General features: G+C 37.1%; 3 protein-coding genes across 4 annotated transcripts; all 3 read right to left on the bottom strand.

The window, feature by feature from the left end:
• Positions 1 to 975: 975 nt before the first annotated feature.
• On the bottom strand, positions 976 to 2,919 carry LOC125206139. The gene is made up of 4 exons (XM_048105431.1): positions 2,515 to 2,919; positions 2,311 to 2,400; positions 1,314 to 1,785; positions 976 to 1,223 (listed from the first exon to the last, which is right to left on the bottom strand). The coding sequence occupies exons 1-4, from the start codon at positions 2,917 to 2,919 to the stop codon at positions 976 to 978; spliced, it is 1,215 nt and encodes a 404-aa protein (XP_047961388.1).
• A 2,816-nt stretch (positions 2,920 to 5,735) lies between these two features.
• LOC125204371 lies at positions 5,736 to 7,765 on the bottom strand. 2 transcript variants are annotated; one of them, XR_007173550.1, is made up of 3 exons: positions 7,292 to 7,765; positions 6,639 to 7,168; positions 5,736 to 6,117 (listed from the first exon to the last, which is right to left on the bottom strand). XR_007173550.1 is itself a non-coding variant. In XM_048103020.1 (2 exons), exons 1-2 carry the CDS (start codon positions 7,716 to 7,718, stop codon positions 6,720 to 6,722), a joined length of 876 nt encoding a protein of 291 aa, XP_047958977.1. In that variant the 5' UTR covers positions 7,719 to 7,765; the 3' UTR covers positions 6,613 to 6,719. The 2 variants fall into 2 exon arrangements, 1 of the variants encoding a protein (XP_047958977.1); XM_048103020.1 differs by lacking the exon at positions 5,736 to 6,117 and having other exon boundaries at positions 6,613 to 7,168.
• Positions 7,766 to 11,718: 3,953 nt separating this feature from the next.
• Positions 11,719 to 23,040, bottom strand: LOC125205286 (clathrin heavy chain 2-like). Its single transcript, XM_048104124.1, has 30 exons — positions 22,784 to 23,040; positions 22,404 to 22,608; positions 21,688 to 21,776; positions 21,529 to 21,607; positions 21,315 to 21,442; positions 20,100 to 20,198; positions 19,917 to 20,025; positions 19,705 to 19,784; positions 19,392 to 19,619; positions 19,245 to 19,310; positions 18,729 to 18,845; positions 18,362 to 18,559; positions 18,119 to 18,235; positions 17,909 to 17,968; positions 17,738 to 17,824; positions 17,492 to 17,575; positions 17,256 to 17,390; positions 17,095 to 17,157; positions 16,920 to 17,024; positions 16,638 to 16,750; positions 16,281 to 16,533; positions 16,070 to 16,206; positions 15,711 to 15,989; positions 14,626 to 15,628; positions 14,029 to 14,514; positions 13,754 to 13,924; positions 13,496 to 13,681; positions 12,946 to 13,068; positions 12,635 to 12,745; positions 11,719 to 12,453 (listed from the first exon to the last, which is right to left on the bottom strand). The coding sequence occupies exons 1-30, from the start codon at positions 22,826 to 22,828 to the stop codon at positions 12,289 to 12,291; spliced, it is 5,121 nt and encodes a 1,706-aa protein (XP_047960081.1). The 5' UTR covers positions 22,829 to 23,040; the 3' UTR covers positions 11,719 to 12,288.
• Positions 23,041 to 25,182: the final 2,142 nt, after the last annotated feature.

The following is a 25,182-nucleotide window of genomic DNA, read 5'->3' as shown; positions in this document are numbered from 1 at the left end:
ATTCTGCTCAAGTGATCGGCTACTCTATTCTCTGTTCCTCTTTTGTCTCTCACTTCCCAATCAAACTCCTGCAAAAGCAACACCCAACGGATTAACCTCGGCTTAGACTCTTTCTTAGCCAGTAAGTACTTTATTGCTGCGTGATCTGTGAAGACAATAACCCTCGACCCAAGAAGATAAGGTCGGAATTTTTCGAACGAGTAAACGACAACCAACATTTCCTTCTCCGTGGTATCATAGTTCTTCTGAGCTTGATTTAGAGTCTTGGATGCATAGAAGATCACATAACTTTTTCCGTCTATCTTCTGCCCTAGGACAGCTCCCACAGCGAAATCACTCGCATCGCACATTATCTCAAAGGGGTGATTCCAATCTGGAGCCCTGATTATTGGTGCGGACACGAGTCTGTCCTTAAGCAACTGAAAGGCTTTCTTGCATCCTTCGTTAAAGACGAATTCCACATCGTTGTGCAACAAATGAGTGAGCGGTTGCGCGATTTTTGCGAAATCCTTGATAAACCTCCTATAAAATCCCGCATGACCCAGGAAGCCTCTAACTTCTTTTTGGTTCGTGGGATAAGGTAACTTTAATATTACATCTACCTTTGCCTTGTCCACTTGTATTCCTCTTTCAGAAACCACATGACCCAGGACAATACCTTCAGTCACCATGAAGTGGCATTTTTCGAAATTCAAAACTTGGTGTTTCTCCTGGCATCTTTTCAATATTAGATCAAGGCTGGCCAAACAAGTGTCGAACGCATTCCCATATACGGTAAAATCATCCATGAATATCTCAATGCATACTTCCAGCAAATCTGAAAAAATACTCATTATACACCGCTGGAATGTTCCTGGTGTGTTACACAATCCAAACGACATTCTTTGGTATGCATACGAACCAAAAGGGCACGTGAACGTGGTTTTCCCTTGGTCCTCTGGGTTAACGTAGATCTGGAAATAGCCACTATATCCATCAAGGAAGCAAAAATACTGTTTTGCCAACCAATCTTTCTAACATCTGATCAATGAAGGATAGGGGGAAGTGATCCTTCTTTGTGGCCTCATTCAGCTTTCTATAGTCAATGCACATCCTCCATCCTGTCACCAGCCTAGTGGGCACCAATTCGTTCTTATCATTCTTGACAACCTGTATTCCAGACTTTTTGGGCACCATATGGACAGGACTGACCCACTCACTGTCCGGAATAGAGTAGATGATCCCTAGAGAGAGCAATTTCAACACCTCCTTCAGAACTTCCTCTCGCATGTTCGGATTCAGTTTTCGTTGTGCGTCTCGGTGAGCCTTCACACCTTCTTCTAAACGGATGTGGTGCATGCAGAGATCAGGACTGATTCCTACTAAATCAGAGAGGGTCCACCCTATTGCTTTCTTGTTCCGCCTGATCACTTCCAACAGTTCCTTCTCCTGCTCCTCAGTCAAGTTACTGTTGACTATTACTGGAAATGCCTCATCCTCCTCCAAATAAGCATACTTGAGGTGTGGTGGGAGTGTCTTCAGTTCCTTCCTTGTGTTATTCGTTTCCTGGGGCAAGGGATTTTTTTCTGCAATATCAGGTAATGTTTCCTTCCCAGACTCAGGAGAATTCTCCAGACTAGCCACATGGGCTGATCCCCTTGATCTAGCTGACTCGGGATTCCTGCAAAAATCCATGATGGCCTCTGTTAGTTCCTCATCTGTCAATTCCATTGTGTTCATTGCTGCACACCACCCTACAACTTCTCGATCGATCAAATGGCTCAACTCGGAGTTGTCAATTTGTTCCTGTATCAATTCTGTCTCAAGATATTCTTGGACCAAGGGGTTAATAACATCTATAGCATACAAATTCTCAACATCCGATGGTCTCTTCATTCCCTCATCTATGCTAAATGTATATTTTTCCCCATTATAATCCAAGCAAATTGTTCCATCGAAGACATCGATAATGGTCTCAGCAGTGCGCAAGAATGGTCTCCCTAAAAGCACGCCACTAGACTCAGCAGACTCATTATCATTCATTTTGATAACATAGAAATCAGTAGGGTATAGAAAATCATGCACCTTGACTATGATATTTTCTAACACACCTTCAGGACAGATGCAAGTTCTATCTGCTAACTGGATTACCACCTTGGTGGCGACCATCCTAACCCCTGTCAGTTTCTTGTAGATTGAAAGCGGTAAAACATTTATAGACGCCCCTAGATCACACATAGCATGCTCGACTTTGATATCCCCTAGAGAAATGGGTAATGTGAACATACCTGGGTCTGTGCATTTTGAAGGCATCCTTCTCTTTTGTATCACAGCTGACACGTTCTCCCCGATCACGATCTTTCCATCTGGTTTGGTCTTCCCTGCTATGAATTCCTTGATGAACTTGCTAAAGGCAGAAATCTTCAGGGCTTGCAAGAAAGGTAGGTTGATTTCCAGCTTGCTAAAAATCTCCATGAGGTCCTCTGTATCATCTTTCTTTTTCTTTGCTTCCCCTCGGTATGGAAACGGCTTTGCCCGCTTAACCGCATTTGTGGAACTCCCAGCTGGGGGTTCGCCAGCTTCCCTACTTCCTTCTTTACTTACTAACTCAGGCTCTGGATCTAGGAAAAATGGATCAGCTGATCGAGGTAGAGATCCCCCTAAATCTCCTTTCTGGAGGTCATCCTGAACAGGAACTTCTCTGGGTCTAGGGCTATCTCCCTGAAACACCTGACTCTCCTTCCCCTTACTTGCTTGCGCGGGTACTTCCTCGTCGATCTCCAGTGTCGGCCCTTCATAACCCCTCCCGGATCTCAAGGTGATGTGACTAATGTTTGCTCGGTCGGGTGGCTTGACCGTGGCAGGAAGTTTCCCTTCATTTCCCCGTATCTCATTCAAAGAAACCGCGATCTGGGACAGCTGTTTCGCCATCATGTCCATGGCTGCTTTGTGTTCCGATTGAGCGTCTTGCAACTTGTGCACCACGTCATTGTTGGAATGCAAGTTATTCTGCATGAACTGCTGTGAATTCACTAGGTCGTGGATGACTAGGTCGTGGACCATGTCATCCAGACTCCTTTGTGGCCTGGAGTTGAATTGATTAGAATTTGATCCTTGACCTTGGTTCTGTCCTTGGGTTTGTCGATAGTTCCCCTGATTTCCTTGGTGGCTATTGTACTGGTTGCTAGACCCTTGATTCCCTTGGTGATTTGGTTGGGAATTATGATAGTTCCCTTGGTTATTCCTATGGTGAGGTGGCACATAGGAGCTCCCTGGATTGTTCTGATTCCTGTTTGCCCAATTAGTATGGTCTTGATTCCTGTACCCCAGTTGCAATTGCCCCTCTTGATTCCTTCCTGACCAGTTGGACTGCCTCTCTGGAGGGTGTGCATAATTTGTGAGCTGCAGTGGGGGCGGCTGACTTTGATCATTGTCAGTTCATCTAAAATTGGGGTGAGTCCTCCATGGGGCCTCCTTTTGTCTTCCTTGGTTCCAACTTCCATCCGGATTCCAGCTTCCCATCGAATTTGCCTGGGCTGGCATTTCCTTTCACACGGTTGACTGTAATAAGGCTGAAGTTTCCTTTCCTCCGGATCAGGGGGTTTCTCATTTTCCGATGGAGCATGAGGGTTGTACTTCTCAATTGCATTCAGCAGTGCTTTCTCCAATTTATCTATCCTGTCTTCCACCTTCTTGTCATCTTGTTCTGTTACTGCATTGGCTGATCCCCTTCTCAAAATGCTCCGCGGGTTATCATAGGCCTTCTTCGCCTCAATCAATCTTCCCAAAGTTTCTCTAGCTTCACTTGCTTTATTCTTGTTAAAATTTCCCCCGCTCGAGGAATTCGTCAAGTCCTTTAACTCAGGGTTTGCACCTTCGTAAAACAGATAGTAAGTCTCTGCCTCGATCATCCTGTGGTTCGGACAAGCATCCAACAGTCCCTTGAACCGGGACCAATAAGAGCTCAGAGACTCATCATATTCTTGCTTGCACTCCTGGATCTCCTTCTTCAAGGCGTTTGTCTTGTTGGACGGGAAAAAATAATCCAAGAACTCCAGCTTGAAATCCTTCCATGTGTTGATCGAGTCTGGTGGGAGCCTCAACAGCCAAGTATTAGCCTCCCCCTTGAGGGCAAACGTGACTGCACGCAAGCGGTAGTCCTCCTCAGTTGCCTCGTTGGGCCTCTTTTGAATGCTGCACAACTTACTAAACTCGTTTAGGAATTCGTAAGGACATTCGTTCCTTCGTCCAGAGAATATGGGCAAAACCCCGAGCACATTTGTCTTGATATCGATAGACCTCCGGCGTGGGTTTGAGACTATGGCATGGGCGGGCTCACCGTCTAGATGCGCGGTGAGTGAACCTATCTCCGGATCGGGATCCACTAAATGTGCCATATTCGCGTCTTCCTCTTCCTCAGTCTCGGAATGCTCTATTTCTGTGGACGACTTCGGGTCCTCTTCTCTCCTGACGAGTTCCACTCCTTCTCACTTTCTAATTCGAACGGAAACGGGTCTACTGTCCTTAACCCGATGGTAGTGACGGTGGACGTAGACTCCTTGACTTGCCACTTGTATCGGGCGATCTCTGACCCAGATGAACTAGCCCGTGTTCCGAGAATGGAAGCCCGTGTTCATAAACTTGTCAAGAAAAACAAAATAACAGAAATTACACTATTTACACCAAATCCTCAAACGCATAAACAATTAACGCCATTCATCCCCGGCAACGGCGCCATTTGAAGCCTGAATATCTTTGCTAAGTACTGTGTGCACATAAAGGAATAACAAGTCTCCTAGGTCCAGCGAATCCACTAGATCGCAAGGTCTAGGAACTCACGGATCGTTGGAAGATCTCGGTCGTCGGACACACAGAATATCGCTTCAAAAACCCACAGACCACGTATACTAAAATTAGCACGGGGAAGTAGGGATCGACCCCACATAGATGAATGCGCAAGTAAACATGCTCAAGGATTCGGGACTATTTTTGGGTTGGCTGCTGCCATGCATTTTTGGGTTGAGGAAATTAAACTAAACTTGGAGTGAAATCTGCTACGCTAACAACTAGATCTAGGCAGAACAGAAATCATGCATGAAAACTGGAAAACGAGACAATCACTAGATCTAAGAAACTATTTCCTAACCTAGACCTGGGAAATAAACTGACGGTGGGGACCATTTGCTGAAAAGGTAAAGTACGGATGAAAAGCTGAAAAACAACTAATTAAAGTACTAACTAACAGCGACATCATCTTCTCCAATCAATTTGCATAAAATTTCAGTAAAAACATAGATGGAACGTGAATCGGAAACGAAGCAGACTGAATTTAAAGCAATTTAACGAAGAACAATTAAAAACTAAGCAGATCTATGGCTACTAGACGGAGTAAAATGAAAAGAGAGCAAAAGAGTTCGAAATCCATGCACAACTTGATTCCCCTGTTCAGATCCAACCTCGGATGCTAAATCCACTCCGGATCCAAGCATCCGACACAAACTCCGACCAAAAGTATATCCATAGCTACAGATTCGCCAAACAACCACCGATCAACAACCAGAATTCAGATCCACAACCTCTTTCCCAGATCAAACACAGAATTATCCAAAATAGAGAATAACATTCAATTGCCGAAATTAGAACCTCAAACAAAAACTCAGAATCGTAAATCAACACAAGATAAACACCAAAATGACATAAACTAAATGCATAGATAACCGATAAGTAGCAACAACCAAATCGACTTCCAAAACAATGAAGTTCGACGGAATAAAAGTGCGAAAAGCTGAATGAAAAGCAGATTGTTTCTTTGCCCTCCGAGAGGACGGTGTTACCACTGACTTTTGCCGAAGATGAACCCCTTAGAAACCCTAAACTATCCCAGAATTCCCATTTCCCAAGTGTGTGTGTGAGTGTGTGAGCTAAGAGCAAAATTCCTCTCTGGCGTGTGCTGCATGCTCCTTTATTTATAGGCGTTGAAGTGGGTCCAGCGAGGTATGAATAGTCTTTGTTGCCCTCAGCTATTGACCTCCTTCGTCTAGCCATTTTTTTCTCTTCACTTCTGCTCACTTTCCCTCCGTTTCCTTTGCTAGTCCATTGTCTCCAGCTCTTCCTGGATCTAGCGTCTCCTTCACACACCTGGCTTAAAAACTGCGTTAGACCCAGCAAAATAAAGTGTTTTTTCACCACATAACGGATGCATGAAATTAGCCTTATCAAACAGCGCCGTGCCGTCGGTGCGAGCACAACGGCGGACACGGGCATATCGTGCCGTCAGCATGGACGCCGTCCGCCTCATCGATCAGCGATGATCGATGGGGATGATCTAAGATACTTATTGTTTATTTTTCTCAATGTTGAACAATAATTTAGACTACTTTGACAAGTAGTACTATTATTTGTTCTCAATGATATACTAGTTTGTTAATACACCTTACCTTTATGATGGTGTTTGTGTTTGGTTGATTTAGAAAAATAAAAAAATATTTCAAATTAATTAATCTTAAAGTTGTTTCTTTAATAAATTATAAACCAATTAAAATTAGGTAATATAAACTCAAAAACTTATACATGGATTAATAAATTCTGCTTATAAAAATTAAGCATTAGTACTATAAAAAATTTGCACTGAAATGAAAGTGAAATAAGGTATAGATTACCTGGATCACAGGGATACAAAAATATACAACACGGTATTCATAACAAGTTAAAGCCCTACAATATGTTCTTGTATGATCATGTCATTCATCTTCGTCTTCATCTTCATCTTCAAAATCTTCTTCCTCCTCCTCCGATTCATTCTCTTCCTCCTCCTCCACGTTTTCGTCATCCACAACAAAGCCCCCTAATGTCTCGTCATCTTCATTGTCCTCGTCCTCTTCTTCATTATCAACAATCCTATCATCCGTTCTTGTTGAGCTCATCTTACCATGGCGATCCTCGGACCTTGTCACGTACTTCTCCCTTCGTGCCTTTCTTGATTTGTTCATCAACACCTTCTCATCTTCACTCTCGCCGCTCCACTCATCATCATTATGCCCTCCTCCTCTCTTCCTCTTCCCCTTCACTTTCTTCTCATTGTCATCATCTTCTCCATCTCTCACTTCTTCCTCAACAAACCAATTCCAATTCTGGATCATCCTTTTCGGATATCCATCAAACTCGTGGCCTGCAACCACAAAACCAAATTCTGCAACAAAATTTAAGCTAATTAATCATTCACTCATCCAATTCAACAAGTTTTAACCTTTAACATCAATTAAGCAATCTCATCACTACTAAATTAAATAAGCTGTGGAAAAACAGAACAAACCTTTAACAGGATCGAGACCCGAAATATCTAAATCGACAACTCCCGAATCAATCTCCAGTTTAGCAGCCAATTCAATCTCTGACACATTTTGTCGAACACCTTCCCCGCAATCTTCAGTTGTTCTGACTGAGTACCAAACGGGATTCTTTCCGGAAACGCACAGCATGTCGCCCTTTCTCATCTCGCCTCTCTCGAACCTCCGGAAAATCTTGACTTCGCCATCTCTGTGTACGTAGATTGGATTTCTTCCGAGGACTTCGAATTGCAGGCGGGTTTCTTCGCCGTTCGTATCTCCGGCGACGGAGAGGGAGAGATGGCGCCGCGAAACTGTTTTGTCCGAGGAATCGAGGCCTTGTGCCCGCCCGATTTCGAGGTTTTGACCCAGTAGGATTCGGGTCGGGGCTCCGTTTTCGGTTACGACTTCCATTGATGGAAGCGGTGAGATACTGATTCGGGTTGAAAACTTTGAACACTTCTATTTCATCTATTTACTTTTCTTTTTCTGTTTAATTCATTTAATATAGTATTTTCTTAAGTTTTATATTTAAAAAATACATTTATTATAAACAAGGGACAAAGCCAGTATGGGATTACTATATTACTTCCCCCTATTAATTGACATTATTTAAATTAATATGAATTTTATAAAATATATACTGGAAAAAGTTAAATCCTATTTTTATATATTAATTTGAGTTAAAATGTGAATGAAATGATTTAGTAAAATGTGGATTCATTACCAAAAAATAGTAAAAAGTAAGGACATCAATTAATTAAGGACGGATGAAAAAAAAAATTGGTGTCAATTAACAATGGACAGAGAGATTATTAAATTGAGATCTTGATCATGTTTTGTCTGCCATTTATAAATTTTATTAACTGAATCTCTTTCAGCAGACATTTTTCACTTTTCACTGAATATTAATATTTTTTTACCAAAATTAGACATAATTGTGAACAGTACAATTGATAAAATAAGAGAGAAGAAAAAGAAAAAGAAATAAGAGAGAAGTAATGTTAGTGGATTGTATGATCCACGTTATTCGTATCATTTAAATATTTAAACTTTTCATATTTAGAAATTGCTCTAATTTTAGTGAACGGCCCAAATTAAAATGATAAAACTGGTCAATTTTTTATGGACAAACTTGTATTAATTACTTAATGCATAGGGTTAAACAAAAATAAATACGATAAAATAAAGTTTAAAATTAATACTAATATCATTTAATAGCTCATGAATTATATTCAAATAAACATTTTATAAGCTAATATTCTTCGTGTTATTAGCATATCCTTTTCTCACAAATCTAAAATACCTAAAAATATTAAAATTTATCTATATATTATTCATTTAAATAATTTTTTATTGTACAACATATCAATTAAAGGTAATATTATAAAGATTCTAATAAAATTCTAATTATATAATATGTTTATTATACAAATGTTTTATACCAAAATGAGCAAAAACATATATTTACTTTTTTTGCCATGGACTTTAAATGGTTTCTAGGTGATACCATTCTCCACATTTCTCCGAGCAGGAATCGTCTAGTAGTGTCTTCTTCTCCTCCTCTGCCTGATAATTCATCGACCCCTATATTTTTTTCAATTATTAAAAAAAGATTAGCATGTAATTTATTAAGTTAATTTTTATCTAAAAATAAAATTTTAATTTAAAAGATTTAAGATGCAATTATGTACGTACAATATTTGTATTTATAACTATCTTTTTGTATAATTATTATCAGGATTTCAGAAAAATCGTTTCTATAGATAGAAACCGTTTCTAACGCACATATTAATATTTCATTATTAATCAATAAGTATCCATATTATTATATTATTGTACTATAGATAGAAACCGTTTCTAACGCACATATTAATATTTCCTAAGATTAGATCAGTCATTTTGTAGTATAAATATGATAGTAATATTATACCATAGCATCTACACCTTATTCGACCATTCTCATCCCTCAGCTAAATCAAATAATGTCGAAATCCATCTGCTTCAGAGCAATTCTTTGTATCGCTTTATTTGAAGTTTCAATGGCAAATAAATGTCCAACAAATTCAGTGAAGATCGAGCAATTTCCGACAGGACAGTCAATAGAATCGAAACCGAGTGGAAAGTCAAGATCTCCAACCTATGTGCATGCACACTGAATCTCTTGAAATTGATGTGTCCTAAATTTTTGTCGAGTATCGAGGTCAAACCTCCCGTCATTTCGATTGATGAAGATGGTCATTGTCTCGTCAAGACACTGAATCCTTTGCACAGTGGTGAATTTGTGGAATTTACATATGCTTGGGATCCTATTCAGTTCCAAGTCCTCGATTTAAACGAGGCTTGTGCTTAGATTATATTTATTTTTATAATTTTAGTTATTGTCATCTAATTTGTGATGAGGTTTTTTGAAGAATAAATACAAGAAAAGCTATCTTTTGGTCTGTTTTGTGATGAGTTTTTGTAAATAACTGCCTCAGCATGCTTTTGTGTACAAAATAAAATTTTCTAGGGTTTCCATCGGAAAAAATATAATATAATTTGTAACCTAGTAGCAATACGACTATTTATTATACTTTGCTCTTCCGACTTATATTTGGAATTAATATATAAAGAAATTAAGTTTTGTGAATGCGTGTCTTCGTGGATATGAGTGTTTTTGATACCATACAACTATACAAGACTCTAGCCTGGACATTTTTGCCTCGCTTTTGCTTTGAACGAACTCATCCACATGTTTGCCTACAATTTTATTGGAAAAGAATGAATTTTTGAATTTATATAGTTTATCTTTTGGATATTTCACATTTATAATAGGTTCATGAATATTAATTAATTTTAAATAATTAACATATTGCATAGTTACTTTCCTGCAATTTTTTTAATTAATGAAAATGACCAAACCAAAAATTGGCAAACGGAGTACATAAAAAACGGTAGTAACAAAAATACCAACAAAAGTATATTAAAATATTAATAAAAACAAAACAACAACTTCACACAACAATATGAGGTGATCGACCTTGTAGTACACAATAAATTCAAGTGAACATGACAAACGATACAAACTGCTCAAACCAAAAAATTCTTTTCTACAATAATTTAGGAAAGGTTAACTTTCCACTTTTAACATTAAGAACACTAAGAATGGATGCCGTCACATGTGACTCAAAATATCTGACCCATTAATTATCGATGAAACGTCTTATTAAAAATATCTTGATTCTTTTTAACTGGTATCGACTCATTTATGTTAAGAATGGTATTGAGTACTGACTCATTTATGCTGATATTAATTTATTGATAGTAAAACCACTTAATAAAAAAATAAAAGTAGTTTGAAAAATAGGAAACATAAAAAAATTATTGAGAAAAGAAATTAATACTCCTTCCGTTATATAGTAATAGAGTTATTTTATCATTTTGGTATGTTCCATAGTAGTGGAGTCATTTTCATTTTCAGTAAAAAGTCAACATATTTCTTTTCAATTATTTTACTCTCTTTTACTACGTTATTCTCTCTTCATCTCTCTATCTTTTTCATTTTTCACTTTATTATTCCTTTACTTAACCCTTAACATATTTTCTTAAATCTTGTGCTAAAAAGAAACGCCTCCACTACTGTGGAATGGAGGGAATACCATTGATCTCTCCTCAGCAAACTTAAGGAAAACTAATAATAATATACTACATAATAGAAATTGACGTCAACAGTTCAACAAAGACTGCATTTAAGTAAAACTAGTACTTCCCCGTCTCAATTAAGTTAAGTCGTATTTTCTTTTAAATGTCCTAATTAAATTAAGTGATTTTCAATTTTGGCAAAAAAGAAATATATGTATCAATCTTATTCTACTTTCCTTCTTACTTTACTCTATCTTATCTTTATTTTCTGACATATTTTACGTTATATTCATTTAACCCATTTAACATAGTTTTTAATTTTCATGCATACAAAAAATATCTGATCGGAGGGAGTAATAAAAAAAATGAATAAATATAATCACATTCTGAACTTGCAAACAAAATCTTCGAAATCATTTTAGCCGAATATGACATAATTATCAGAAAATTGTTTTTTTATATAAACATTTAATTTAGTACTACTATATAATATTATCATGAATTTGGAATTTGGTGTTGATTTCTCACGGATAAAAGATCCAGCTTCAGAAAAACTGTGTGATAAATGAATTGAAAGGTGAAATATCATTTTTAAATGAACTGACATTTCAAATAGGGTCTGTCTCCAACCCCATTTTCGAAACCACCATCAGTATAAAAGCACAAGAAATCATACTAGGTAGTTTTCTTAAAATGCTACTCCCTGCTATACAAACTTTCGTATAACCAATTGCACCATTCTTACAACAAAATAGATCACTTGCTGGAAGAAATTATTAGAAATCTAATGTAAATAAAACAGATTACAAGTTTCACATTCCAACATTTCCATATGGCTCAAATTGCTGCTAAGAATTAAATACAAATAGAACCCAGAAACAAGTAGCAAAAAATGTATGAATTCATTACACTGCTTCGATGTTCTAGACCTTTTCGCCACAAAGCAACGATTTTCTTCTCCAAAGAAACGTCAACCGGCCACAATATAGTAAATTTACAACATTCAAATCTTGACCTCAAAAGAAAGAAAATTCGAACATTCAGAACAGAATGTGTGGTAATCCTGGACAGTTTGTATGAAGTTATACATTACACTCAGCTTTGCCTAAAGCTGCAAAAAAATTGCCTCAGCTAACAAAGAATATTACAAAGAGATATACTTATACATATCCACACACTATCACAGACAAAACAATAAAAAATCTAAAAAATTTCTTGGACCAAGTCTCAGCGGAGTAAACCCTTGGCTTCTGCTGTAATCTGTACCATCAATGTGCAGGGAGAAAAAACACTGTAGATTATGATAACATGGTGCCATTTTCTAAACAAGTGACACGTTAAGGTATGAAACATCAACGTATCAGTATGACCCCATTTGCGGCATGCCAAATGGGGGCATTGGAGGCATGCCCATACCACCCATCGGTGGGGGAGGGGCACCAAATCCCCCTCCCATTCCTGGACCTCCCATGCCCGGCATAGGAGGTGCCGGCAAAGCAAGAGGTAGTAGCTGTGCGTACATATTCTGCAGCAATTAGCCAAACAAATCAGTGACAGGGCAAGAAATTTGTAGTTTACAAAAGTAAGACCTTTCTTTTTTGGAAATGCAATTTCTCAACATTCATCAATGAATAATATGTACAATGAATTTGCATTTGAAAAAGATTCTTCCTGCAGCTTGAATTTTTTTTATAATGTGTGAGTACCTGTTGCAGGACGACATCTTTCTCTTCTTCTTTTTTAGCCTTCTCTTCTTTCATAGCCTCAATCTTGTGCTTAACTAATTCATCAACTTTGCCACTGTATTCCCGGATAAACTGTACAAGAAGATGAAGAAAGAACATCCTTTAAAATCAAAGACAATAAAAAATAAACCTTAAGAGTTTTATAAGGGGGGTACTTCTCAATCAACATTCTATGACTTCCTAGAAAGATCCTTGCGATTGTACAGGACAACCATACGGAATCACCTCTAAAGGCATGCACAAAAATCAGGAGGATAAGGAGAGAGATTCACCTGTAAAAGGTACGGGAATGCAAAATCAATCATGTTATTCACCCAGGCGAGTTCCAGTGCAACATCTGGGCAGATTAAATCATAGCAAACAAAGAGGCACGATGCAAAGCACTCCTTCTTACCCTGCAAAAACAACACCCAACATTAGACTTTAAACTTTTAACCAAATATACCTCTTGAAGAAAGTACAGAATCTTCTACAAGCAATAGAGCAACATGTCTGCTACAATATAATAGGACATGACATCATTAGCAGCAACGACAGAAGATGGTAACCATGTGCATAAATGTTGAGCTTTTATAAGAATACATGACCACATAATAAACATTTACTATGATTTTAAAAGGTAACAGCATAAAAAATATTATGGAAGAGATCCTTGAGACCAGTATTGTCCCTAATCGAAAAAGTCAACAACCACTAACAAATTTAGGCTCACCAATCATGTAAGAGGAGCAAAATCAATAGAATAGAAGAAAACAAAAGGACATTATTGACACTATTTCAAGGCAAGAACATAAATCATGCCGATAGAATCATCAATTATACCTGTTCAATGAAATAAACAAGCAACTCCTCTGCAAGTTCACGATCACCAGATTGTGAAGCTGTCTCCATTGCATCTTTGTAAAGGTTATCTTTCTTTGACAAGGCAATCGATTGCTTCCACCTCCCGGCCTTCTTGTAAATGTATGCAGCAACTCGTCTCATTTCAAGAAGCTCGTGTTTCTCGATCTGCTAGGTAAAGAAGAATGCATAAATAAAAATATCTAAAGGCCACTAATTATGATGCGGAAACACAATCACCTTTTGAGCAAGGCCAATCTGATCAAAGTTATCATGCAAGTCAATCGACTCACGTAGCCTCTCATAATCCTCCTCTTCAACATAGATCTCGTTGAGAGCTTCATTGACCGCAGACACATTATTGCTTTGAACGGCTACCATGTATGGCTTAATAAGACGCAGGTGGCCAGCCTAAAGAACATCAGAAAATGTAATAAGAAAGAGGTGACAACTTTGACTTTGACGATAAAATTGTGCAGTGAGACGGAAGTAAGATGACAAAATCAAGTCTGAACCTTTCTCATTATGTCCACAACACGGGTGTGATCGACGCGAAGAGCAAGCACATTGAGAACATCATTGATGAGATCAGGGTGCTCTTGCAAGTAAAAGTGCACAGCTTTGTAGTATAGCTCCACATTGGCAACTTTGACAATGATATCTTTGAATTGCATGTGATCCCAAGCTTCTGGGGAATGATTCATCACAGTGGTTGCAGCATTATCAAACTCATCATACTGAACATATAAGTATGTTAGCTCTAGCCAGTGCTGCTGTTCATCACATGCTCGAATCAGTTTGGGAATATTGAGACGAGTAGAGAATAACTTGATGTGCTCCATAAGTTTCTCGTGGCGATATCTGGCATAAAGGACGCCCAGCTCTGTAAAGATGCCCATATGTGCACGTTCCAATCCTAGACCACTCTCCATAAGTGATATGAGCTCATTAAAGCATCCTCTGTTCTGATAATACTCGCTAACCTCTTCAAGGTCATCAACCTGCAAAAACCAGAAAATGATGGGACTGAAAATGAATACTGTTGATTTATAGCTCACTTATCATGAAACTAAAGAAAGTTGAATATTACAGAGTCCACTATATACAGTTACCTGTACTATGATGTTGAGGCCACATATTTGAGCCAAGCGGAACTCCTCAGCATCAACACAGGCAAAACATATTTCTTTCCATGTCTTTGCACTATTAGCTTTCCGTGCAGCATCAACAGCACCTTGGAATTGTTTCAACTTCACTAAAGTACTTGCCAATTTTCCCCAATTAGAGATGAAAGCAAAAATAATTTTCGCAGCCTCATATAAAGCTTCATCGTACAAGCGATCACCAACATTTGGCAGATTGGCCACATTAGGCATAAGAATAAATTCTTCAATTTCTCCCAGCCTATCAATTTTGGCATATGCATAAATAAGCTCACTGTCTACTCTAGGCTCCTTTGATTTCTTCCTAACCATTAGAAGATACTTCACAAGGTCATGATAAACATCTGCATCCTGTGCAGCTCGAATGACTTCCAAAAATTGAGTTGCATCATCAGCACGAATAAATGATTCAATTGCATCACTCACTAGCCCATCCCTGAGTTGAGCTTTGGCCACTTGACTCCAGACAGCATCTTCTTCAACACGGTAAGCAAATTCAACAGCGCGGTTGATGTCTCGAATATTATCCAACAACACATTAACAGCCTGGACGTTCAAATTAAACTTCTTAAAAATAGCATAAGCTTCTTCATACAATTGAGCATCCACAGCGACCTCTCCAACAGACGGGCCGTCAAAGTTATCGAGTCTATTAACATAGTCCATAACCCTAGATGGATCAGCCTTGATGGCAGTCAAGATAAGTAAGTTTTGCAAGTTGAAGTTCCCACTGAAAGCTGAGTTTTGAAGCACAATCTTTTCAAGCAATTCAATTAGCTCATGAGGAAGATCAGCAGTCATAAACGCTTTAACAGCTGCAGAAACTTGTTCAGGGCTTTTGCTTTCTGGCAAAGCCGTGGATACAACTTGGTCAATGAGAAGCCTTCTGAATTCATTTTCAGGATCAAGAACTTTGGCCCAGAGATCACCATCCATTCTCTCAACCACATACCTGCAATAATAAACTAAAGGATCACATTCTAGAGAATATGTGACCCTAAAAACATGGCACCAAACCTACAAAAATCACGAACCTGGCCTGCAGCTTGAACAATGAATTCTTATTGGTCACATTAATAAGTTCATCATCACATTGTCCTCTCCGGTATGCGACAACAGCAAGGGTAGGATCACGCTTCTCACAGTATTTACCCACAACACGTGAATCATAGTACGGGTTTGTTGTGAGAAAGTGCTCTGGATTGTTGTTGCTATCAATAATAATTTTACCCAGAGCATTGTGGACATGCACATCTTGGCTTCCTTCACTCACAAGATGCTCCAAAAACTGAGTAAGCAGACGAAGTCGGTTCCTGCACCCCACACATGGCATTCATACCAATTCAACAAAAACTGCTTCCTCTAAAATAACTTATGAAAATATACAAGGTACCTTTTTTCACACTCCTCCACCAGAGGCTCAACTGGAAGCAGCGAACGGATAGACAAAATCAGTCCTTTAATGAAATCTTCCGGGCACTCATCATCTAGGAGCTGCCCAACAACCAATGGAGCATTTCCCGGATTAACCTATCAAGAGAGAGAAATTAGTTCACGGAAAATGGATTTCATTTAGCAGTTCAAAACATTGATGAAAAGAATACCTTCTGCACATATCCTTCAATGTAACGGAGCATGTTATTGGTGTACAAGTAATGTGTGAGGTCAGGAACAAAACCAAAGCGGTCACACACATTGATCAGCGGCCGAGCATCAGGGAGTTTAGCTTCCATTAAAAAGTTCTTGGTCTTTTCAGGATCATAGAAATTTGATTCTCTTGTAACACGCTCGACCTCTTTAATCTGTCCAGTCTTAGCAGCTGCTTCAATGTACTTGAAATGAATGTCAGGATCCTCACTGCCAGAGATGAATAATTAGCATGCCCTAGCAATTCAGTACCGTGGAATGATGGAAAGAAATTATCCTTTGTAATTTGTGAAATGGCTTCCAAAATGGATTACCTTGAGCTCAAATACGACCCCAAAAAGAAGTATAATCCTTCATAGGACTTGAACTGTTCAAAAAGCCTTATGCATGCTTCAACACCCAATTGTTCACAGTACTCTTTAGCAGTCTACAGAATCAGCAAAAAACAATAAACAAGGAGAATGTTATTCTTAATTCCACATTTTCCATGAATATGGTGCCCAAAAAGTATATCAAAAGACACATGAACAAAAAAATACTTGAATGCCATACTCTTATATTTCATAATAACTTCACTATAGAGCTTACAATCATACCTGGACAATAATCTGAAGGTTTCCTCTCAAATTGACCAGTAGAAGATCTTTCATGCACTCTAGTGCCCATTCTTTGGAAAGAGTACCGAAAAATTCCACAAGTGCCTGAAATGCACATCATGAAGCATTGAATAACCATTCAGAGAAAAAGACAGATATAATTGTTTGTTGAGACCTGTGGTTCAATTGCATGAGTATTAACAATGACGCGCTTGATATCAGGCAGCTCCGAGTAATGCTGCAGACAAATAATAACGTTTGATTAAAAATTTGGGAAACTGAATTTAAAAATATGAATAAGGCTTTTTAAGCAGAAAATGAATGAAGACGTTATACCTGAAGTGCGCGCACATAAAGACCTGCTTTCTCACAGAGTTGTGCAACCCGTGGTCTATCATAATGACTAAACATCCCATTTGCTAAAATAGCATCAGCAACATTTGGAAAAGTCACGAGATTGATTTCCAGGACCTGAAAATCAATAGAATATAGGAAATTATGATTCCATGTAAAGTCAAGGAAATGATGAATGACAATAACTCAGTAGAGGATCAAGAAGATTAATGATTGACCTTAGTTTGCAGGTGTGCATGCTCTGGTAGATTAGGTTTCAGGACATCCAACAGAAATGCAGTTGCTTCACGGATCATATTCCTCTGGACAAAAATAGTTAATGAAGAAAGAAGCTCTAAACAGCTGTCTCAAACTTTTGATGTGTAATAAAGAATGTCAAACATAAAACACAAAAAACACTAACAGAAGAATTATGATAGTTGGAATGCAAATTTAAAGAGACAAGATGAAGAAAGCACTCAAACCTGAAGAAATAAATCAGTAATGGTGTTGTAATCAACGGGGCATCCTCCTTCCATTTGAGACATCATTAGAGCAAAATTAACAGCTCCCTTCACACAGCAAAAGGAAATCATTGCAACTTCACAATTACAAAGTATTGTGTTTGCTTTACAATTATAAAGATTCAAAAGTACCTGCGGATCAGACCGGAGAATTGTTTGCAGAAGGAACAGGTAATCAGGAGTATAGCCAACCTGTTCCATAAAGAATATAATCTCTCATTTAACAAACCCTTTATAAATTAACATCAGAAGGATAATGACATAAAAATAAATTAACGTCACAATAATACAGGGTAACATAAAAGAAAAGGTACGCTATTTCAATTCTGATCATCATATTACCTGCTTTGAGTATATTAAGATTTTGTCAAACTCCCGACGCTCAGCAAATGCAGCAACAACTTTTGGTGTAACTCTAGCTTTGATAAATATCTTCAGGGCAAGGTCATTGTCAACCGTCTAGAAAACAGACAAGGAAGAAACAAGTTCATGCAACGCAACAGAATGCGGGATCTCAGACAGAATGCTGTGAATTAATATAAGGAATTAAGGATGCTAACATTTCAAACTTAGGTTATATCTGACCTTTACAAGGTCTCCCAGTTCCTCGCTACACTCCAGTTTATCTTCAGCCAACCAGTTCTCTAACAGATTCTTTTTGTTTTGGTTGACAACAAGACGAGATAACTCGAGAGACTCAAATGCATTAAGCTTTCCTTTAGTCAAAAGAGTTCCAAAGTACTGCAGCAATGCTGGCGTCTGCCCAGCTTGAACGGGAACACTCTGAAAATAATAAAAATATGAACGAATATCATGCTGATTAATTATCACCACAAATTAAACATGCAAGTTTTTAATTCAGAACGTAGATAACATAAATTACTTGTGGAACGATGGTATGAGGAATTATACCCTCACTAGCTACATATATGGCGTTGATAAAGATATCTACCTGAAATTTGGAAACAGTTTCAGGTGTCCGGAGGATGCCTTGGGGAGATTCGGCAGCTAGCTCTGCAGCCTCCTTATACTTGGTCTGAGCAAATAATTCTTGGAAACGCTGGACAACCTAATGTGTTTTTAAGATAAACAACAGGTACAATATTATTATCGAGTATCATGTGTCCTTGAACTAAGACCAGACCATCTTAAGGGACCAAAAACTGAGCACTTTTCAAGTGCTAAGATGATGTAATTCCATATCATCACCAAAACATTCCAGAAGTGACATGCATTTCATATAGGGCAGGTGGAATCATTATGCATGTTTCACATGTGTTCTTTTATTAACAAAAAGGTTAAAAGAGTAAGTGATTCACAAGTTTGCGAAACTTTAATTAAAAATAAAAAGATTAAACATTTACTAACAAATTCCTTCCACAATGTGTAAAGGGACAGCTGTAACCCTCCTTACCATATCATGAAAATGAAGGATAAATTAATGCATCTAAAGCGCTGATCGACTTACCAAATTCTCAGCACCAGGGAGGTTTCCTCTTTTAGCAAGATTGACAGCAAGCTCCAGATTGTTTAACTGCCACAATTGTTGAAGATTAGATGGGTGCAATGAAAACATAAAGGCTATGTCATAGAACACAAAAGTTAATAAACATACTTGGCCACTGACAAAAGGCACAATAGTTGCTTCATTTACAGTAGCAAGTAACACCTGCCCTCGCCTATTAATTGCATAAAAACCTCCGATAGATGAAGCTTCTGATGTCAGAAAAATGGGATCCGGACTAATTCTATTTCTGTATACTGCTGTGGCAGTTTCTAGATCATATACAAAGAGTAAACCAAGCTTCGTAATCACATATATAAGGCCATACTTATGTGATATCTGTTGAAACAAAACAAAATAGGAGCGGTATGAGATACGGAGAATAGATGCACAAGATAAACGAACAATTCCAAGAAGAGAATACCTGCATGGCAACTGGAAAATCATCAGCAAAGTCTGGAGGGAAGAACAGATCTGCTTGTTTTTTAGTGAAAGATGGTTTTCCTACACATTAACACATGCAAAATTTAACTAAGCAATAAGTGCAAGTAAAACCTGTATAAGACTGCCAAGCCTATTGTATTCTAAAAAGTTTCAAATAAATATGTAAGAAAGTAATTATCAAATATACATCACCTGGCTGAGCACCAAGCTCAATAACATGCAACTTTGATGCCACCTGACCCGCATTAGAGCTTTTTGAGGCAAAAGAAATAAGGATGGAGTCCTTTTCATTCCCAGCTACCTGCTCAAGAACCAATGTAAGATATTGACGACAGGAACAGCATAAGAGCATCACACCAAGAAAGAAACATGTACTTTGAAAGAAGCAAATGATGCAGCATGAGCTTCAAGGGCTTGGCTTCTTTGCTGATCCACGGAAAACAGCTGCATATTTCCTTTGACCAATTGAGGCCGCTGAAGAAAGTAATAAATCTTAGTAAGGTAATAAGATTATGTAAGGTAAACAGAAAAGGGCCTGCTTATTTATATAACATTCCCATTTCAAATTCTAAAATATGGAGCATATCCATGGCACAAAATCAGAATGTCAATATAGTAAAATTTTGACTGGAAAGTATGTGGAGTAAATGAAAGTGCTTTCTGGTGATAATACAATACAATGTCATTTAATAGATATCATGCACAACCATGAGATAAAAATATTGTACAGTTTGGCCATTAGACTGACTTAAAATAATCAATGTAGCACTATACATCAGCAGATAAACGTAACTCAATATATTTGCATATAAGAACTTCTTAAGTCATAATACTCAAATGTGTGATCATTCACGGCATAATTTAATTGATTTTAAAACTCAATATACATCAATCGGCAAAAGGTGTGCATATACAATACATTAATCGTTTCCAGATTATTATTCCAAAGACTTGTTGGGACAAGAGACAGAAAATGTAAAAATATATGATATCAATCTAGATATAGTTATGCAACAAAGCCATAAACTCACTGCTACTATTCAAAAGTTGGTTCCACAATTATTATCATGGCCACCTAATCCATAGAACCTACTTAGTAATAACACTCATATAACAGATGGCACCAGACTAAACTTTATTTTTCTGAATATGATATTTCATCAGAAAATGCAACTGCCCGTATCTGAGATTTATTTATTTACTTGAGGAGACCCATATCTGAGATTATTAGGGGTATTGTGCTACGTACAAACTCTATTGTGCTGTATAGATCCATGTATTCAAATAAAGCATCAGGAGTGAGTTCATCTTAAAAACTGTAAACTGGCAACCAATTCTGCCGCTCACGAAAAAAAATACCATGCTCACTTTGAAGAATTATTTATAAAAATAATACTAGATCTAGAGATATTAAAACAAACAAGTTTTCACTAAACAGTTGAATTTATTCTTGAGATTATAGCAAAAGGCAACAGAAAAATATATATTGAGGAAACTATTATAGTACAAGTCAGAAGATGCTTTTATGAATGCAGTATTGTATTATAAATCTAGCAATTGCAGTTGAGCCAAAAAACAGTTAATACTTACCTCAGGAGAACCAGGAGCAATCCCAATTAAAACCAGCCACTTTTCAGAAGGATCACATTTATAATTGATTATCTGGTTGTTTGCTAAATTTGCAGTTCTGTCAAACATCTTTACAGGTTCCGAGTCACCTACTCATAGCACGATGAAAGAAGTTTAAGAAGAAAGGTAGTGCCAAAAAAAAAAAGAAAAATGGAAAAAAGTGATGGCATATCACCTTCAATTGACCAGTGATAAACTGAGGACTGTGTGACTAAACCCAACATCTTAGGAGTTATCCACTTCCAGAATACAACCTGTCATGAAGCATATCAAAATACTGAAGCATTTTCTGAACAGTGCAGCACATACTCATATTTGTTGCATATATGTTTACCTGCTCAGGCATCTGATGCGACTTCAACTTTGCTTTTGCCTCAATGTTAAATATTTGCAGGTGGTCTTGAGTGGTTCCAGGAAGTTGAGCTTCATCAAGGAAACTAGTCTTTTCAGTAAGATCACAACAAAAGGAAGCAAAATTGATCATTATTTATTCAGTGAATTGTTTATGATTGGCAATAAAGTGAACAATATATGACATGTGAATCCAGAAATTTCTGAGATGATGCAGTCTTATAGTATTTCTCAGATCAACTGAAATTCATTGTTCATGAATCAAGCTGCCAAAATTCGTTATAGTTACAGTTAACTTCACTTATACTGACTACTGAGCTCCTTATACATAATTAAGGATAGAGTTCCTGCAAGCTTAGAAATAACTAGGAAAGAGACATCTTCAAATCACTGCATTGTCACAACTAGGATCTACTTCCTCCATTAGATTCTCTACTTTGTTTCCTCAAGCACATCTACACTGTTTATTAGTGGCTCTAAGTTCGATATACTTCCTAGTCGCCCATTCCTTTTCATTTTAAATTTCTAGAATATTCCCAGTCGTTTTTTCTCATTTGAATACATGAATAGTCAAAATAAGACTTTGTAGTAGAAGACCGTCTTCAAAGCCCAATTCTGGTCAAATAAACTATTCACCACAAAAGATTCTTCAAATGCCGCAATTTAATTAATCAGAAGCTCTAAGTAGAATTTGTGCACCTTTCAATGCCAAAATTCTAGAATTTGGATTCATAAGTGCTGAATCAGCTGTAATGGGGCGGCGAAGCGGTTGTGATGGCATGCTCATATCGATAATCACCACACTGTTTTGTGGAGCGGTCTCACGAACACAGATGTACTTATCCGATTCCATGGTCACATTTGTAAAAGTAATGAACTGAGGATTGATCCCTAAGCTAGTCAACTGTAAACACCAAATAAAACACAGTCAAAGTTCACGCCAGCGGATCTGAAACTATAGTAAGCAGGAAATAGTCTAACTAAGCATCAAATTAAGCAAAATCCTTCATAATCTTTCAAATTTAACAGTCATAAAGCTAAAATGAGTATAACTGAGTAAGTGCAGAAATTAGGATTACCGTGAGGGCTTCTTTCATGGTGATCGGAGCATTGGCAGCCGCCATGGCTGGAGAGTGTCAAGGCTCCGAGATCGAAGCTAAGGATCGACGGCGTATCAGCACAAGTCTTGGAGATCTGGAGAGCAGCCGAATAGAAACAGGAGATCTAGAGAGAGAGAGGTGACAGAAACTGAGTAAAGCAGCGTATGTATATTATATATACACTCAAATGCGACAGCGAAAATGGAATTTTGCAGAGTGGGAACGAGAGGGAGATCTACTCTATAACACTTTATCCGTCCTCTGACGAGAGTCATGTTTAGTTCTCGCATATGTTTTAAAAAATATAAAAAAAAATAGATTGAATAAGTTAGTAGAATATGAGTCATATTTATATATATTAATTTTAAAATAAAATATGAGATTAGTGGAATGTGGGATCTACTTATTATTTTTGATAAAATTGAAATATGACTCTTATTATAGGACGGAATCAGAAATCCATGAAAGTTACACTACTTTCCTTGTGTTTCAGGTTTATGATTATTTGTCCAGTTTCATTAAAAATCAAACATCGAAATTTGAAAAATCAAGGAATCAGATTACTTTTACGTCCAGAATTATGCAAACAAACATGACCAAAGTGAATTATAGGCAATTCTTAGTGTGGGAAATATTTTTCTAAAATTATATCACTTGTTTCTTTTTTTTTTTTCTTTCTAATTTTACAACATAAAATATTTCCTTTTTGAATTATAATTTACTTAAAATTTTAAAAGTAATTATACAGAGTGATTATTTAGGATTAGATATTTTATTATGAATTATATTTTCTATAAATATAGACGTTTAAAGGTGATTGTTTTAAAAGTTTGATTTTCGGTTTTCCCACGCAATAATGTCTTATAAGGTGCGTTATATTACTAACTATTTAAGTTGCTAACTATGTTAACTTATCAATGCAGTGATATTAAAATATCAACACATTATATTGAAGTTCAACAAAATCATGTGTTAAACTTTTTAATGTCATCGTATTGATGAGTTAGCAAGTTAACAAATTAAGATAGTTAGCAATTGATCACACTCATGTCCTATGATATTTCATTTTAGAAGTAAATAAAGGTAGATAACAGTTGAATTTTAATTAATCATTTTAAATATAGAAGTATTAAAATGTATAGTAGTACTAAAAGGCAAAGGGTTACCACGGTACCTCAAAACTTGTGTTGATAACGCAATATATATACACAACAATTCATAATCCGCATGCTTCGTCCAGTGGTTGTCATCTCTTACTTCACAATCTCTTACTTCACAGTTAAAGCCCCGAGTTTGTTTGAGACTCTAACGCAATATATATACACAATAATTCATAATCCGCATGCTTCGTCTACTGATTGTCATCTCTTACTTCACAATCTCTTACTTCACAGTTAAAGCCCCGATTTTGAGACTCTTCACCAATACAAAGTGATCTTTTTCTTGTTTGCACAAATCCTGCGCTTTATACTTTTGTAGTTTTGTTTATTCAAATCTTCTTCTTTTTTTTTTTATCATTTTTACGCATTCTAATATGGATTTCAAAATAGAAACCATGCAAAAATCGTTATTTTTATGTTTTATGAAATCTTATGCATTTTTAAATTCTTTGTTCTTTTATTTTTTAAAATATTCGAATGCATTTAGAAACATAAACAATTTATATACTCCATATATTTATTTATTCTGTTTTTTCGAATCTTTTAAGTTTTTTTTTCACATTTTTATCATTTTAGCTTTTTAAAAATATTCTAATGCATTAGTAAACCTACCCAATTCACACGTATATTATTATTATTTTTTTTAAAATTCAATTTTAATGCACATCTTTATTATGTTTTTAATGACTGATAAAGGCTAATTTCATGCATTGGTTATGGGGATAAATTCTGTGATTTCCTGGGTCTAACAAGATTTTATAAGCCGGGTGTGTAGAGAAACCACCAGCCCCAGGAAAAAGAAGAAGATTACCTGGAGGAAAAAGTTGGCGGGAGAAGTGAGCAGAAGAGGGAAGAGTTGCTAGACGAAGGAGCATCCAAACGGAGGGCAAAATGGGAATCACCAAGAATAGTCTAGAAGCTCTACCCATTATAAATAAGAGCACGCGCTCAACATGAAGGGGGATCTTTTCTCAACATCGACTCTTAGCTTAGCTTTTCATTTTTCTTTCACACACCTTTAGGGGAATCATCTCGGGGGGTTCACGTTTCTGATTCAGTTGTGGTGTAACACCGTCTCCACGGAGGCGAAGATACAATCGTTTATTTGCTTTCTGTTTACATTTCGGATTTCCTGAGTCTTTGTTGTTCGAAGCTCGATCGTATTTGTTATAATCTCGTTGGATATTGCACTATTTTGTTATGGGATTTACATTTCTG

This window comes from Salvia hispanica, chromosome 2 (assembly GCF_023119035.1).
Source record: "Salvia hispanica cultivar TCC Black 2014 chromosome 2, UniMelb_Shisp_WGS_1.0, whole genome shotgun sequence".
Classification (NCBI taxonomy): domain Eukaryota; kingdom Viridiplantae; phylum Streptophyta; class Magnoliopsida; order Lamiales; family Lamiaceae; genus Salvia; species Salvia hispanica.
The sequence above is the reverse complement of the archived record's forward strand: the minus strand, read 5'-3'. Positions and strand labels throughout refer to the sequence as shown.